The 18,208-nt window shown below is 38.5% G+C and overlaps 1 protein-coding gene across 1 annotated transcript in view; it reads right to left on the bottom strand.

Annotated features, from left to right (window-relative positions):
* Nucleotides 1-7,974, bottom strand: part of DCN (decorin) — a 38,753-nt gene extending 30,779 nt beyond the window's left edge. The window contains exons 1-2 of the mRNA XM_058804901.1: nt 7,735-7,974; nt 3,471-3,706 (exon numbers count right to left, since the gene is read on the bottom strand). Of these exons, the coding sequence (XP_058660884.1) occupies nt 3,471-3,678 (208 nt within the window). The 5' untranslated portion in view covers nt 3,679-3,706; nt 7,735-7,974. The remainder of the gene's footprint in view (nt 1-3,470; nt 3,707-7,734) is intronic.
* Nucleotides 7,975-18,208: the final 10,234 nt, after the last annotated feature.

Genomic DNA, 18,208 nt, shown 5'->3' with positions numbered 1-18,208 from the left:
CTTATCTGAAGGTGAAAGAAAGCTCTGACCACCACCTCTGAGTGTGCTTATGAAGCATCCTGCATCTGCTGCAGGGATGAGTAATCACAAATGCATCCTCCTGCCGACCAGGACGCTCTGGGATGAACTTTGCTTGAGACTCCCTTTGGGAGGATGAGACTTTAAACAGAACTATTAATCCTTGCTGGGGTTTCTGAGGCGTGTTTGCCTGCCCAGCTGACTGCACATCTTCCCTGTATATATTACTTTAGAGCAGGAAAAGTGGCCTCTGAGCAGCTACATCAGTTACTCCCCACCTGTACTGTGCTCTAATAAGGAGGATGCCTGTGATTCCTATGGAAAGCCTGGGTATAGCATAGCAATGCCTCATAGTGAAGCATGATCAAAAAGTGAACCTGTGGCTCCCTTTTAACAACAGGAGGTAGATTAATAAAAGGCAGCACTCTTATAATGACAGCACAGTGGCCTTCCTTGATAAGATCCTTGAGCCTGTTCGCAAAGGTAATACATCTCATGAAATCTAGGCAATGGGGTTCTGGTTTTGATCCGTCAGTAACCAAAACTTAGACAGAATTCTTTTTGAGGATGTGAGAAGGAAGGCAGCATTATCCTTCTTGTCAACTCAGCTCTTGGCTGGGAAACAAAAATAAATTAATTTGTAGGTATGTGTTTAGGAGGATGTGACTGAAGTTTAAGACTATAAGAATGCAAAAATTCAGCTGACAAGAGTGTAATTGGACTACTGGGAATTTTTGTTCACTGTTTTTATTGAACTTGGATTTTATTTTTTTTTGCTATTCCCATCCAATGCTCATGATAAAAGGGGCAAACCTGATCTCTGGACTCTGGATTCAATAGTTCTCCTGTGGTTTATTCACATAATCCTGTGTCAGATGGTTGGTTTTTTTCCTTATGAAGCAAAAACCTACAAATAGCAAATGCCCATTTAGGCACAAAAGAAACAGGCTGAGGAAGAGGAAATGTCTCCATATGCTGCCCATGTTAGGGTCCTCCATTTGCCTTGCTTGGCATGTCCCCTGCACCCATGGACTCATGGCTGTAAACACTCCTTCCATGCCAGAGAGTGAGTAGGGGAAAGGATCCTGATTCAGGTTTCAACTTTCCTTTGTGAGAATTTATTTAGGAAGTCTTAATATGTCCTTGTGAGGACCCTTGTTACTGTGCCTGAAATTTTTCTTCAACTAGTACCCATGGGACTAGATAACTAAATTTGACAATTTTGGAGGACAGATGTAGCTAATTTGGTTGGGTTGGAAAAGCCCAGAGCTGAAGGGAGAAGCAGGCCAGGAGCACAGGTTAACAGAAAGGCAGAAGTGTCACTGCTATTTTCATGTGTGCAAATTGTGCTCCTGATCCCTGAAACACGAGCGTCCTTCATCCCACAGCTGAGGAGCGCGCGAGGTCACCTCCACGGTTTGCAGCAAAAGGCAAATAACTGCCTTGTCTCAAGTCAGTACAAATATGGCTTTGCCCGGGTGTGTCACACAGAAGTGAATTCAGAAGAGTAGATGGCAGGTTTGCCTGTGAGCAGGTGGCACACAGCTCTCCTGTCCTTGCTTGCAGGGCAGCCAGCACAACTGTGTCTCCATGAGCCTCCCATCTGGGGCTGGGAAAAAGATGGCTGGAACTTAATGCCAAGGCTGGCACTGCTTGATAAATACTTCCTTGAGCTCTGCCAGGGAAATATTATTTATTATTTTTCAGGGATGCATACTTTGAGCCCAGGGAGATCTCTTTTCCTTTGTACCAGATGGCTGGATGTTATCAGCCTAGCTGATCCAAAAGCACAATCTTTTAATTGCATGATATGCAGCATGTGGGTATATAGAAAGCTCAAAATATATCTCTTTCTTTTCACCCCTCTTGAAATTATCTGGGAAACACTGACCTGGGGCATTAATTGCTGTATTTCTGAGTCTCCTTGTCAGTATGGGACTCTACTAGCCCAGAAATATCTTATGCAATGTGTGTGTGAAGAAGTGCATGACCACAGGAACAAGTACAGGAGCGAAGGGTCCCTGTGTGAATGTCTCTACTTTTTCACCAAGTGAAAGCTCATTACATTCTGCAGAACTGAAGCAGACTGAGAACAAGTTCTCTAAATAACTTAAATTCCATCAGCATTACTAAGTGTAACAACAATAAAACCTAAGGCTTTCATGGCATGTGGGGCAACCTCCTCCCCACTCCCCACTCCCCACTCCATGTTTGCTCTCTCTGACACCTAAATGACAATATAAACCCCATTTTTCAAGGGGGACAGTACTGTGGAAGCTTTCTGAAATTATGGCTAGGTTAGCCCACTCTGTTTCGTGCAGCTTGGCTTGCATTGTTCACTGGGTCTTTGCCAAACATATCCGTTGCATAATTACGTGGCTCAGTTTAATAAATTCACAGAAGTTTCTAGGGGTGTAGCTAAAGTTTCACCTCCTTTCTGTAATTATACAACCCCTAACACAATGAGACACAGGTCCTAATTGGTGGATTTGTGCCATGATTTACAGTAATTATCAAAGCCAACGTCATAACAAGAAAAAATAAACACCCAGCTATGCATTTAAAGAGCTAGGATGACTAAAACAACAACAAAAAAAAAAGCTCTATAAAATCATGAGAAGCTATTTGTCTGTTTTCTTGTGAGCAAAACCAACTCTAATTGATTTTCTGCACGGTACACTAAGACTGAATTATACTGGTTTAAACTAAGAACAGTCTCAGTGAAGTCAACTTCATTACTTGAGACTTTTCTGCATGGAAAAGCCAAATGATGGCAGACATGGCTTCATATCCTGCTACTCTGACTGTGCACACAAGCCCCTCCCTTACATAAGGGAGTAAGGAGAGTTTGTGAGAAATGTTCTCATGGTTTCAGCTCATATAGTGGCTCAGGAAGATATTTAATAAGGAATTCCACGCTGTGTTCATTATTTTGGTGAGTTTCCAAGCTCTTTACTCCAAAAAGCTGGTTCCAGGATTCAGTTGCTTATTTCATGCTTATATATTCCTATGGAAATTGGATGACTTCTATGTTGAGGTACTAGACAGTATGATTGAAGGTATTGGACCTTAGACCACACAATTTAGAACCTTCTAAAATATTTCCATCCCCACATCTGACCTCACTGCATTTATTTAATATTAATCTGAAGGAATACTTTGAAAAGTTATTTTCTCCGCAAGAGAAATCTGTGGCACTTCAAAGAACAAATGAAATGTACACATTCAAAATATACATTTAAAAAAATCAAACATCCTCCATGGTCACAACAATGCCCATCTTGCCAGGGCTTTGTGGCCTACTTTGTAAATTCTGGTTAAGGATAGTTGCAGTGCATTTCTTTGCAAAAAGCCAGTGAGGGAGTGACAGTCCATGGCAGCCTCACCATCCCAGCTGCTGGCCCGTGACTGGAGTGTGAGCACAGAGCCTCTGCAGGTGCCCTTGGGCTTACCTAGGTCCGAGCACTGCACCACGCGAAGGTGGCACTGGCAGCGGAAGGGGCACACGGGCCCGAAGCCGGAGATGACGGGATCGTCCGTCGGAGCCATGTCGGCCGAGCCCTCGTCCTCCAGCATAAAGTCAAAGAGGCCCTGCTGGTGGAACGGCTTGGCCAAGCATGCTGGCAGCAGGAGCACAAGGAGCAGAGCCAGCCTCCTCATGGCTCAGTTCATGGACGCCCGGCAGGACCTAGGATTCAAAGCAGCGGATTAACAACAAAAGTAGCGGTTTCCCAAAGCTTCCCAAAGTTCCTCCTGAAGGAGGTCCAGCACATCCACCAATTGCATAACCATTCCTCTCAACAAAAGAAAACTGAGTTGTAAAAATAGGACAGTTATGTGATAGGAGTCTGGTAGCTGCTTGTCAATAGGCCTTTTTTTTTTTTTTTGCAGAGCAGTTTGAAGGCAACTGTAAACTCATCTGTTAGCATATTTAGAGTAATATTTTTTAGGAATAGGCAGCACTGTTAACTTTGTTATGCAAAAGAGTCAAAGCAATAAGCCACATTTTCCATGCGCCTCTCTTCTGCCAACGTAACAGTCTATTTGATTTCATTAGCATTTATTTCATAGCAATGGGTTTGACCCTGGGGACAAACCTGAGGTTCCCAAACTCACTGTAGTTCAGTATTTCATGTCTTGAGAAATATTTTTAATCGTCAGCTTGCTGTGTGTTTTAAATTATAGCCTAGTAAAACTGACTGAGAAAGATTAGGATTTAGTGACCGGGTGGAAAGAGAGGGGAAGGTCTTTAGTTGTTTAAATGCACTATACTTATTTCCTAGTTCGAACAGCACAATAAAATGGAATACAATGTTGTGTTATACTGAATATACTTGGCTTTCTTTCTAAATTTTGACATACACCCTGCGATGCCTCTGCTTTGCACTGCATAAGCATTTGAATTGATGCTTGAAGTGTTGTGTGCACAATTTCTAATGGGACTTCAGGGCTTCATTGTGCAGACTTTCATGGCCAGGAACAACTTTTACAAGTAAGTATTGCCATAGACATTAACAAGAAAAGCTGCTTAAATACATGTTCTCAGGACTTAGGCCTAGATGCATTTCAACACACTCTGTCTTGCTGTCCATTAAGGAGAAATTGCACAACTGTTTGCAGGTTTTGTACCAAAGCTGTAAAGAATAGCTAATTTTCTGAATATTATTTTTTTACTGTGTATTTATAAAATGGAGTTCATACTTTATTGATTTTAATGGATTTTAAAAACCCACCAAAAAAAACCAAAAAAAAAAAAGCAACAAAAACCAAATCTGCCTTCAAATTGCCAAGTGACACAAAGGGAAACTTGTCATTTATATATAAGCTTTTTCTTAAAGTGGAGGGTGTAGTCCTAAATACAGATGCTGCTTTTTGTAATGAAAGCAAAAATGCCCACTTGCATCTTCAGATCAATATCTTAGAAACACCTTGCCTAGGTGCTAGCTGGGATTATTTCCTTTTCTAGAAGAAGTTATCCAACAGCTTGGGGTGTGGTAGAGCAATTTCCAGCTCCATATTCATTGTTGGATAAAAAACTGGGAGAGGCAGAAGGGGAGAACTGTCTCCCTCTCTACTTTGACATATGGAACCTACCAGGTAGATGACAAGAATGGACAGATGATATTAGGTGAGAGTTTACTGAAGCCTGCCTTTCTAACATGCTACCACCAGGTACGCTAAAAGGAATGGTTAGTGTTAAGAAAAAAGCTAAATACATAAAAAAGCTATGAGACTGGATTTAGATACAATATATGTTGTGTCTGAGTTAATTTCCTTTATGAATTTCTACCTACAGGTGCCAAGAGTACATTTCTCCAGAAACCTTTAGGTCTGCTTCTTGAGAAGATGATTAGGTTGCCTAATAAAATATGCTGGTGTCTTAAAATCATAGCCTATATTGCTGTGATCTACCTGACAGGAAGACATGTGTCTACTATCTTCAGATATCCCAAAGACTTCAAAGTGAAACCACGTGGAGTAAAACACTGTTTATGTTGCCTCTTTCAGGGACATATTTGTTTTCTTAGTTGGACAGGAAAGTACTTCTGTTCCTGGAACAGACACCTTACTGACAGCATGTGCTGAGGGGGATCACAGACCCCAACATCAGCTGGAGAGTTTTAGTGGGTCCTGTCAGCCAGAGCTGTGCAAAGTCATGACACGTAGCAGGGGCAGGCTGTGTCCCCATGTGGATCATCCTCCTGCGCTTCCTCCTGCCCTGGCTCCCCACTGGCACTGGGGCTGTGTCCCTTTCCCTCCAGCACCCCTGCCAGGCAGGCAGAGTGCACAGGGACGTGTCAGGGTGTCACAGCAAAGTGCTGTTGATGCATGGCAGTGAGCTGTTACCAGGGTTTCATCTAAAATATGAGTTTTGAAAGAGTAATCATCATGTGCAAATTATTGTAAAATAACAATGCAATTTATTAATAATCTCAGATGAGAAGAAAAATTTGCTAAACCATCACCATTCATCACAAAAACTGCTTTGTGAAAATGACCAATAAAACATTTCCCCAGTGCAAATTAATTTTCAGAATATATATTAACAACAATAAAAATGGGAATGCTGCATGCTAGTCCTTGAATGGCAGTGGCAGTCAGGACCTTTAAAGATCATCCTCAGTCTTTTTTTATGTATTAATACGTTTTTAAAACATTTTAAAATACTTAAAACTTCTTTATTCCCTCTCAGGGTCACTGCTGAAGTACCACCCATCCCAAGAATGCACAATCAGGATCTTATCCTGTAGTTTAATTGCTACCATTCAGAAAAGCCAAAAAAGAAAAACAAATGCAAAGGCACTTTGGAAGTGTCTTCACACTTTGCTTCTTATTCACATTAATATTGATGACTTCATTTATCTCAGTTAAACCTTGTAGCAGACCTTTCCTTTGGTGCCTGTTTAGTAAAAACTTTAATGAAATCAGAAAGAGTTGGCTATAAAGGAAAACTGCCGGACAACAAAGGATATCAATTATATAATCTGAGGGTACAACAGAGAAAACAGCAGACACATATTGATAAGGATATAGGAGCAGATATCTTCAGGCATATAGGCATCCATTCTGCAGACACGTGTATCTATTCCTATTGTTTGCGTGTGTAATTGAACATAAACAAAAGGAAAGATATACACAAAGCTGTACGACCAAGAAATGTTTACACTTCACTTACAAAAAAAAAGAGTAGGGAGAACAAAAAAAGTCTGAATTCTGTGACACAATATTTATGTCTGCAGGATATAACTGTTTAAAATTCCTTTAATTATGTGTTTACAAGGAAGAAGAGCTTTCCACAAGCATAGGAGTCTATACCATAGATTCAAATGTAGCTTGGCCACATTTCATTTTAAAATACCCCTGAAAATATGCTCCATCAGTTCACGTCACCACTCTACTGGTGGTCTTCTTGTCAGTTTACCTTAATATTAAGGGTAAATTATTAGTTCACCTACTGTCAGAAATCTCTCAAAATTCCACAAAGACAAGCTAAACAATACGTTCCAGATTCAAAAAATTCCCCTCCATTTTATGTTTTGCCCATTTTGTGCAGTAAAGTCTATATATGCAAACACAGGAGTTAGAAGTTTTAGAGAATAAAACTCTGTTAACAGGAGTTTCAACTGCATGAATTTTCTTTTCCACTATTTCATTCATAAGAACTTTCTTTAATCATGATTCCCTTGTTTGTAGCCTGTAACACAGCACTTTCTAACATTACAAAGGCATACACAGAGCCCGTTTAACTTGCTACTACGCTTTTTTTTTCTCTGAAATCGAAATTATATTCATCAGTGTCTGAAAAGTATATGAAGAAACACAGGAGAAAGAAATCACAGAGCGCAGTTTAGAGCAGAAATGTAAGCATACACGGATTTTTTACACTCTCTATATCACCGATTCTAAACACTGGACTGCAGAGAATATACTGCTGTAAAAGTTTACAGCAAAGAAAAAGAAAGGACTACAGCAGTGCTTATACAAATCAAAACAAGAGACAGAACAGTCAAATAAACAGTAGGAAATCTGCACAGTCTTTGAGAATGTATTCTCATGTTTCCAAGAAACAAAAGTGCTGCATAGAAAACTTAACATTACTAAACATTTAGGAGGATTTTTAACTTGCTTCTTTTAAAATTCAAATAGTTCTTGCCATAGACTTGCCCGAAGTTCTATTAGTGCAGCATAGTTCAAGAGAATTACTAAAAACCGTACCTTTTAATCCAGGGATTTGCAACAGGAGCTCTCAAAGCTGAGATGTAATTAAACTAAATATTCAACCCAGGCAGAAGGCTTTGCAGGTGTGGAAAGGAGGAGGGGGTAAATTCAGCTCAGTGACTGTCACTTGGTGGAAAACCCTCCTGCTTCTATTCCATAGCACAGTTAAAAAATGTTTCTCTCAATGAACACAATCCAGGCTGACACCCACATTAGATCATATGGTAATGATATGTCTCCTGTATTGCAGCCAGAAACTTTATCAGCTCTTTTGCTTTCTTTTCCTCCTTCTTCCTTTTCATTTGCTTTATTTCTCTTTCATCTGTTTACAATCCCAAACTACTTGCACATTATAAGACAGATTCTTAGCTGTAATTCATCCTACTTACTTTATTTATGTCCCCACAGCATATATTTAGGAAAGTTTTCTTGGTTTTAACTACAGGGGGGTTTACGATTCATTAATGAAAAAAATGTTTAGCTCTCTCTCTTGTTTATAGATTTTGGAAATCAAGGAAATTATATAAAATTAATCTTTGAGTTAGGCAAACTAGAGATTAGTATCAAAAGAAAAGAGTTAGCTTTGACTAAAACTATTTAAACAGATATCAACCTGCCTTTGCTTATGCTATAATCATTGTCAAACTAAGTAGTATATAGTTTAATACATTATTCTCTTGTCTAATAATAGAGTTTGCATGTATTTTTTCAAATGACAGCATGATTTTGATATATAGGAAAATCATGTTTTCATTAGTAAAATGATTCTAACATTTGTGGTTAGAGCTGCTTTATATAAACTTTGCTTTTTTTTTTTTTTTTTTCCTTCGCTGCCTTCTCACCAGGACAGCAAAACAGAGGGGAAATTAGCTTTAACTGTTTGGGTTTTGTGTTGGTGGTTTTTTGTATATTTTAATTTTTTTAGTGGGTTTTTTTTTGGTTAGTTAGGGTTTTTTAAGAGACAGAAGAGATTTTTTTAAAAATATGGGATGAAAGAGGCATCTGACTTATTGTTTAAATTTATATTTTATTTTAGTAATTTCTGGTTTTATGCAAATGTCACTGGAAGACAAAATGCAAAATCTTTATTCCTACATACTTTTGAAAGTCTGAACTGAAATGAGAGAAAATACAATAATTGCTATTTATTTAGTAAACTGAACACATTGTGAACATGTGTAACTTCACTGTGCTGTTAGCTGTCCTATCTAAATGCTGAAGGCTTGTGTCTCTGTGTTTTGACTTGCATCCTTTTTATTTCTGCCCCTAGGCAAAGACCAGGTGCAAATCTGAAATTAAAGCCTGTAAAATGATGCTTAAAAGAAGTCAGGATTTTTTAGAAACATAATAGACTCTTGAAAGTTTAGCTGTCCTTCTCATCTAAATTCAAGAAGAGCCCTTATAACAGATCTTAAAATTGTTCTCCTTTGGTGGAAGAAAGCATGGTAGAGTAATTGTCTGTTAGTTTTGGTCTCTGTAGAACAAAGGTGTAATCAGACATCTTACATTACAGATTCCTTATATAGCTCACTCTAAAACTTAAGGATCAGTTATTCACCCCTAGTTCTGAAGCTAACTTCTTTTCCCTGCCTCTCCACTGGATTCAAGACTGCTAATGGTTTTTGTTGTGACATTTTCCTACATATGATTAGTGGTGTTCCAAGCTTTCATGCTTACAACAAAGCCTTATCTTTGTCCAGAAGTGTCACCACGAGGCTTGCTGAAATCTTGGCTGCATCTTAGTAATGTCAGTTATTTGAACCTTGGTCACCAGCTGCATCTGGTGTTTAAAAACATTTCAAAGCAAGATTTTGATGAGGAACAGGTCAGGGTAAACTTTTTGTCAGTTTGCTTCACAAAACCCATTCGTATCCTTTCACAGCAAAGCCTTAATACATTTGTTCTGATATCTGTCATGGGGTTGAAGGGTGTTGTAATTGAATGCCTCAGTAATTTCTTTGGAGGCAGGGTGGGGATGAACAGCCATCTCTCCTTCTCCTTGTCTTAGGCATTATTAGGATTCAAACCAAAATATGAAGATATAGGTGGTAACAGGTGGAGCACAGGGTGTCTGCTGGATGGACTGGGGGTTCTGTTTTCTTTCACGAAGTCCATTCGAAGAAGTTCAGAGGGGAAAAGATGCTATGAGCTTTAGAAACAATGAAAACATTTATTTTACCTGTTGATACCCAGAAGTAGAAGAGTTAGTGTGTTAGGTGGCCAGCCCTTACTGAAATGCAAAGTGGAGTTAGGTGGAACAGAGCAACTGAATGGGAGAGGATTTATGACATAGATTATTGATGTAATATCCTAATAATTGTTTTGAATCAAGAAATCACAGAATCGTTTAAGCTGGAGAAGACCTCCAAGGTCATTGAGACTAAACTTTGATCGCTGCCTTGCCAACCAGACCATTGCCCTCAGTGACAAGTCCAGTCTTTTCTTGAACATCTCCAGGGATAGTGACTCCATCACCTTGCTGGGCAGCCCATTCCCGTGCCAAACCACCCTTTCCATGAATAAATTCTTCCTGATGTCAAACCTGAACATGCCCTGATGCAGCTTGAGGCTATTTCCTCTTATCCCACCGCAGGTTGCCTGGGACAAGGGACCAACCCCCACCTGGCTAGGTCCTGCCATCAGTTTGCTGTGGAGAGTGATAAGGTCACCCCTGAGCCTCCTTTTCCCCAGGTTAAACAATCCCAGCTCCCTCAGCTGCTCCTCTTAGGATTTACACTCTAGACTCCCCACGAGCTTCGTTGCCCTTCTCTGCACACACAATATTTTCGTGCTTCCATGGGAATGCGGATCCTTTCTGATACAAGCATTCCTTGAATCCCACTCTTTGCCCCCTGCTGTGTCACACAGAAAATAAACAACCATAGAAAAAACTGCCAACCAAAGAACGATATTAAGTGATTATGTAATTTTACAGCCCTTGGTCATACACAGGGCCCAGTGTCAATCAGCTATCCTTCCCAGTCTGACCTACTTTGACTACTGCTTAGTCAATATAAAAAATCATCATTAGAACAGTTTTGGTTTCTATGTGATTTTATTACTCCAATTTAACAAACTTTTAGAGCTACATGCTGCTCCAAATACGGATTCCCAGAAAGTTACAGGCAACTGCATGTTAATGTTATTTATATAACAATATTTTTATTAAATTTTGATGGATAGCATCTGCTTCACTTGCTCTTAGCTTATTTTGTGGACCTTTCAAAGGGCAGTGGTGGGAAAGAAGGCAGGAGGCCTGCCTGCTGGTGAGTGCTTTACCTGGGTCCAGTGGAAATCTCTGCAGGAAAGAGGTGAATGCTGCCCTGTAAGGAGAAAGCATTTCCTGGGGAAATTGCTCCTGGAGCATGTGGCTGAGCTGGAAGAGAGGCATGTCCAGCAGGCACTCAGTGCTGCCAGAACAGGTTGAAGACTCCTCAGAGGAACTGACATAATCTGTCCCTGGGTGTGGAAAGAAAGGCTTTCTTAAGGGAGTCTGGGAAAAAATGGGTAACATTTATTGCAATCCAGAAAGCTCCTGGAATGAAACCAAAGCAGGAGGACAGGATCTATTCTGCAGGAACATGGTGTCCTGTGTCCCAGAGATACAGATTCTTACTAATTCTAAGTTTTCACTAGAGAAGAAGGCATTTTCTTGGGCTGCCTTCTAATAAATCCCAGCTTTGATGATCAAAGTCAGGTTAGCATTGTTGTGGTTGTTGTGGTAAAGAAGGGCAGGCAAGTCTGCCTCAAAGCTCTCATAAAACAGAGAGTTAAGTGCCAATCCCCATCAGGTAAGTGCCAATCCCCATCAGGAAGGGATGAAAACAGATCTCCTGCTTGGCTGCCTCATGGGAACTCTTTCCACCTCCTTGGTATCTCACACCTGGCCTTTTATGAACAGCTTCCTAGCATTTCACCTTCCACATTCACTAGGTACTACAGACTGTCTCTTCTTCCTACACTAGGCATAATAATTTCTTCCCATTAAGTGTAATAAACTGTTCTTCACAGTTAGCAGTGAAGTCCCTTTACTAAAAATGTGAGTAAATATGCACCCCAGCTTAGTAAACACTGATCCAGGTAAATATTGACCCAGGCACAGCCTAACAAGGTAGTTAAAGAGAAGAAATGTAATTTCTGGATATTCTGAGTATGAAAGTTTCCTTCAGTGCTCTGTGACCTCAGAAATTATCAGCCTGGACTCCTTCACATTTTTACAGATCAAAAGAGCTAATGTATCAGACTTTGGATGTGTGCTACCAGTAGCATTTTATTTATGCTTCTGTGAAAAGCAATACTTGTACAACTGTTGGAACAAAATGCAGTCAAACTTCAAAAGACAGAGCTCTCTCTTTGGAGGACTAGCGTGATCATATCCTTCACTTTGGTGTCTTTTCTTTGGAAAGGCCTGTCTGTTCCTAAACTGGACACTGGCTTTCATTTTCACTGGCTTTTCTATTCTCTCCTGAATCAAATAATGTTGTCCAGGTCTTTCTAGCAGCTGTTGAAGTTAACCACATATTTGATGCAGCCTTACTGTTTACTAGGATTTCAAACCTTCTGAACTTAACTTCTACCCTTGAGGAGAAAACATTCCTGCCTAATCCTCATGTTTTTGTAGTGTAGATGTACATTTTCAGATTGATCTTACCTCTCTCCCTCAAAAATGCAGGAAATAGGTAAAACTAGACTTCGTATGAGTCCCACCAGTTCCTAGCCATGCTACAAGCAAAAAATGAGGGGAAAAATAAAAGTGATTGTCGACCAAAGATCTCAGAACTTCACTTTGACTTTGCTTCTTCACCTTTAATTAAAGAAATTGAAAATGCAGGCAAAAACATTTGCTCTCACACTGATAGACACAATATCAGTACTCAGGTTCTCCATTTGCTGTACTTCAGTGACAGGCAGCATTAAATTTTGTTCCTGCCTGATTTCTAGGAGAGCATCAGCAACCTTCTGTCCTCCATAAAATTTCTTGTATGAAAGAAAGGGTGTGCTGACATAAGCAAAGGTTCCAGGAGTCTACAAGTTCCTGAGAAAGATGTTTTCCCAGAAAAGAGTATAATTTTGGGAGTGTGGGCAGTGAAAAAGGAAGTGATGACTGAAGAGGAGAGAGGATTAGTTTAGGTAAGAGGAGATTAATTTTCTTTCCAGTGAGAAGTTTTAGAAGTTTTTTCATCAGATTTTGGCCTTTCTCTATATTTTGCAGTATCTTGAGTTGCAGTCCAACTTTTTCCAAGGTTCAGATGAAAAATACAAACCTTAATTCTCATTTTGACGGCCCTTAGATCATGCTCTGGATAAGCTTCGTCATCCCAGCTGAATTACACAATGCCCTAGAAAAGGATGACAGTAATTCATGCAAATGTGGTAACTGTATTCCTTGCATGTACTCCTTTAGTCATGGGTTATGAACCAGCATTCGAAATGAGGCACATCCTGTGCAGCTCTGAACAGCCTATTCCCAGATTATGAAAAACATGTGAATACAAGGGTCAGCCTGGATTTCCAATTTAGTCATCACAGAGTAAACTTGTTCAGGGGGAGCTAGTGATTGCTTTACTGAGGAAAGTCCAGAAAAAGCAGTGGTACAGGAAGAAAACCAACATTTACATAAGGCACTGTGTCTTTTTCTCTGTGTTAAAATGCTCATTTTTGGCAATCTGTTGAGGAAGAAAATCCTAACTTCAGTCAAACATACAAAATGGCGACTTTGAAAATATAAGAAATGTCATCACAAAACTTACCAGTATGGACTGTGATTTCTTATTAAAGAGGAAAGAAAGGTGAAATGGACATTTAAAAATAATGCAGTAGAAGTTTTCAAATTTATATTCACAACATAAAGACCTAAAAATAAAAGTCTTGGGTATTTTGGGAAGAGTCTTTAAAATATCCATTGTATTGCCTTAAGCAACTAAAGAGTCTTTAACTTGCCTTAACCACATATGAGCTTTTCTTTGACTACTATTTAAAGTGTACATATATATTTCACTTTTATTCTTGTAAATGAGCTCTTCAAAGGATTGTGCTGACTAAGAAATTGCACTGATGTTCCTCAACAGAAATTTTCCATAGCCAACCTGGATAAAACAAAGTGAGATTTACTAAATGAAACAGAGTTTCATTCTACAAGACAAAACTTTAAATGTGATGGCAATTCCTCCAGTTACTGAATTACAGCTGAAAGTTAATTGGGAAACAGAAAAATAAAGAAGGCTATCCTTTTTTCTAGACCTTTTTCTACATTACTCATTGTTTTATTTCCTTCTTTACAATTAGTTTCTCAGTTACCTTTGGGAATATTATGTTCCAAAAATTTTAATTTAGAGGATAGCACACATCCGCTGTGTTCCAGCTGAATAAAAGTTAAACTACTCTTATTATGAATATTCTTGTTTTGCATTTATTTGTCTCACTTTTGGTCTTTTGGTTGGTTTGTTTTTTAGATCTGCATATGTAATAAATGAATTTATGAGCATGCTGGGACACATCTCCAGAAGACACAAATCATACTATTCTTATTGAAATTGCAACATCCTGTGTTTTATGCCATTTCAGAACCTAGCCACTGATTTTCTTGACTCATCCTCATCGATCAAAATATATGAGGAACACAAACCCTTAAAGGCTGAAGTAAAAGTGACTAACAGTTTTTTGAAATACCTCTGACAAATTTTGATTTTCAAAGTGCAGTTTCTGAAAATCAGGGGTTGCACAATGCACTGGAGGATGGACACAGAAAACAGCAAAGCATCCATGCTATCTAACAGCTTTTGAAAAGATCAGTGTATTATACCAAATACTAAATTTAAGGATCAACATATTGTGCTTTAATTGTAAAAATTACATAGGATGTTTCAAAATGAGTTTATCAACTTTTTATTGGAAGATGGAAAGCTTGCCTCTGAAGAAGCCACGTGTGCCTGCAAGGAAAAATCTATTCAGAGACTGTTCACTTATAAAACAAAACCCACTCCAAACTGTATTTTGAGACTTGGATAGGTTAGAACAGTTTTTTCTGAAAATGTTGTTCAGTGTGCTCCTGCACACTGCACCTCCTTCAAAAAATTTGAATCAGCTACACAAGAGGAAATGCCTATCTTTCAGTCATAATTAGAAAATTCATCTCTCTGAGGAGTTCAGGCTGTATCTAACCTACTTTTAGTCTGCAATGCCGTTCATTCTTGTGTCAATTTAAAATGAGAAAGAGTTGACAAAAGAAACAATGGAATTAAGTCAGAGAAAATAAACAATTATTGTACAAATTATTAGGTGTGAGAAAAGCAGGTTTTAAAAATACATCCAAGAAAATGCTAGTAGGTCATAAATTCTGTTGAACATTTTTGGCCTCACAAACCCTTATTTTTGTGGCTTTATTTTGTTTGTTTGTTTGTTTGTTTGTTTGTTTTTCCCTAGAAGTCTCACTATGGCTATAGGTTAAGTCAATTTTAGCCTGAAGGACACTTGATATCTAGTGTGAGATGCCTAACTAAGAACCATCATCTATTTATTAAGGGAATATCCAGGATGGAAGCAAATATAGTTTAGAATGCCTCCATTTTGCAACCCTCTCTTCCTTCCTGCGTCCCAGAGGTGTTGCATTCCCCCAGCTTTAACAGAATCAACATCTGTATTTTGGACTACAGCAGGCTGGCAGGGACAAGCCAGGGTTACTCAGGTTTAGGATTACTTTAATACATCTTTATTTTGTTTTGTGGATTGGAAGTGCTAAACCTGAGGTTACCGGGATCTCTTCACCACTTTGTTATTACTGTTCCCAGGACACACAGGGGAAAGCATTGCCAGCCTGAGAGGCTCAAAGACCTCATTTTTCTGTGGAGCCCAGGTATCCACCTGCAATGACAGCAAAACATTGCTCTGTGTGTAGATCTCAATGCCACCCCCTGTCCCCATGGCCCACAGCCTCATCTCTGAATATGTTGACCCCCATCCACAAATATTGCTGGTCAGACATTTTATATGAATGAATATAGAGTTATGGAGCTGGCACCATCTACTGAAATTTTCCCTTTTTTCCTGCAAGTTTCCCCACGGCCTCTCCATTCTTGTGTTCATTGAAAACAGTTTGGTGCTACTTTCCAAATCAAGCATTCTTTGTATGGTTTCTTTTTCAAATAGTGAACTCGTAATTTATTACAGTATGTTTCTGATTAAAGGAGAACAATATTAGTGATGCCAAAAAAGTATGAAATGTAATTGTCAAATAAACTGGAGATAACAAAATGACTTTTGTAGTTCTTAAAAGTATTTGAATCTTGAAAGTTTCAGCCTGTTTTAGATTACAATTTTTTTATAGCTTTTCTTAAAAGGTATATCTCAGTATATTTTATTTCTAAAAACCAAAGCCATAATATGACCTTCTCTTTGTAATAAAAGATCAGCAGATGTAGATGATGAAAATTCACATTGTTGTATTTCAGGTCAGAACTTTTAAAAATAATACTAAATATCTTTCATCAATGAAAAAGAGAGGCAAATTACAGCTTTGTGACAGAAGTTTGTACAATATTTACCAGTCTGAGAATTACTGGGCCTATTCTGAAAAATGTGAATTTTACCTTTTACATACTCTAGCTTTTAACCAAGACACAAGGCTATATTTTCATCTTGTCTGGTTAAGATGTGATGTGCATTTAGGCATTTGCCAGTTTGTAGACTAAATGAGAAGGAATTGTGTTTTGGTGGTGAGGATAGATAAGCCTTGTGTTGGATGATAAGTGGGACCATGAAAAATATTGTGCTGACCCTATGACTCCTTTGACTATGAACTCTTGACTTAGGGCAGCTGGCAATTTAATAGTAAATTAGTACAAAATGTGCTTAATTAAATACGGAATTTCTAGGCATTCAGAGTACCTAACCCTCTTTTTTTCCATGGTTTCATTTTGTTTGTATAAAGCTGGTGAACAGAAATGACTGATGTGACATGTGCAACAGCTTTACCAATCTCTGACCTGCAGTGTGCCCTTCTCCCAGACTTTCCAGGCTTATCTTATGTGTAAAAGCTTGATTTTTAGTTTAGATCTACTGCTTACTGAATTTTGGATTTTTGTGTTAGTTTTTCAGAAGTCCAAGAATCCTTTTGTGCATCCTTTTCTTCTTTCTATCTCTCAGCTCTTAGAGAACAACATATACCATATAGGCAGCAACTGGGTAAAAGGATGTTTTCTATCACCATGAAAATGGTTTTACATCAATGAATATTTTGCTTTAGAAACCGTAGAATTAACCTTTTTATCTGCATATAATTTTCTTTGTCTTTATAATCATCTATCACTTTGAAGGCAAAAAGACACAAAATCATCAGAGAGGAAATCTGATTTTCCAAATTGTGTGTTGAAAAAGTACAATAATATTTAATAGAATCAAAATTAATGTTGTATAGTATTTTTAAAACAACCAACACAATCAAATGTAAAATCAATGAAAAATTCCATTCTTACTACAGACCACTTTTCTACATCCTGTTCCATGTAAAAATTCTGTGGAAAGAATTTCATTCAATACTTGGTTCTCCTGGATTCTAAGTAACTCCTATACAAGCACATTTATTTTATTCCCATCTAACTCAGTTACTCAGCTCTACTGATGGTTAGCAAAGGTTTCCCAATATTTCCCAAACATGAGTGTCTGCTGCAAATTAAGCCAATCACACTTTGTTCTACTTTGTGTGAGACATCTCATGACAGTCTTCTTCACAGCAACATTTTTTGTGCTTGAAGTGCCATCACTTCCTTCTTGTTCTCCAAACTGTTAATTCTCTATTTTGCTTGCTACACTTTTCATCCAAATATTCTGATTTTTCATTTATTCTTTTATTTATGATTTTTAAGGTATCATCCAATCTAAACCGTTTATGATTCTCCCATGCATTCTCTTATTTAAATCTTAAAGCAGGGTACTGGAAGACTGCTCCAAAGACTCCACAGGCACTTCTCATCAGTAAACACTAGCAGAACCCAGCAAAACAGTTCTGATCAGATTTGAGCCAAGATCCATTGTGTGTGTCTTGGAGGCAGCAGCAAAAATATACATATGGTGGGGAGGTTATTTCTGAACACTTTTGCATTTAACAGCAAATGGATGACACTGGACATCCACTTCAAATGGAGTAAGAGAGTTTTCTGAGACTTCACAACAAATTAGACGTGCACAAAGACTGCTGTTCTCCTTGAGGGATTGCAGGCTTGGATTTCTTCAGTTTCTCTGGTGTAAATATTGCAGAATAAAATTTAATATAAGGCTATGTCCAACCTATTATAACTGGGTTTACAGCAGTAATTTAAATTGGACTGATTCAGTTCTTTTTAGCTTTGCATAGATTATTTGTAAATGTTTAATGGGAAGCACATATTATTTCAGATAAATCTTGTGGTTTGTTTAATTTGGTAAAGAAAATATATTCCTATTTGTTGATGCATGTGAAGTTAAAAATTCTGGAGTA

This window comes from Ammospiza caudacuta, chromosome 5 (genome assembly GCF_027887145.1).
Source record: "Ammospiza caudacuta isolate bAmmCau1 chromosome 5, bAmmCau1.pri, whole genome shotgun sequence".
NCBI lineage: Eukaryota > Metazoa > Chordata > Aves > Passeriformes > Passerellidae > Ammospiza > Ammospiza caudacuta.
Note: the sequence above shows the minus strand (reverse complement) of the source record. Positions and strands in the feature narration are given on the sequence as shown.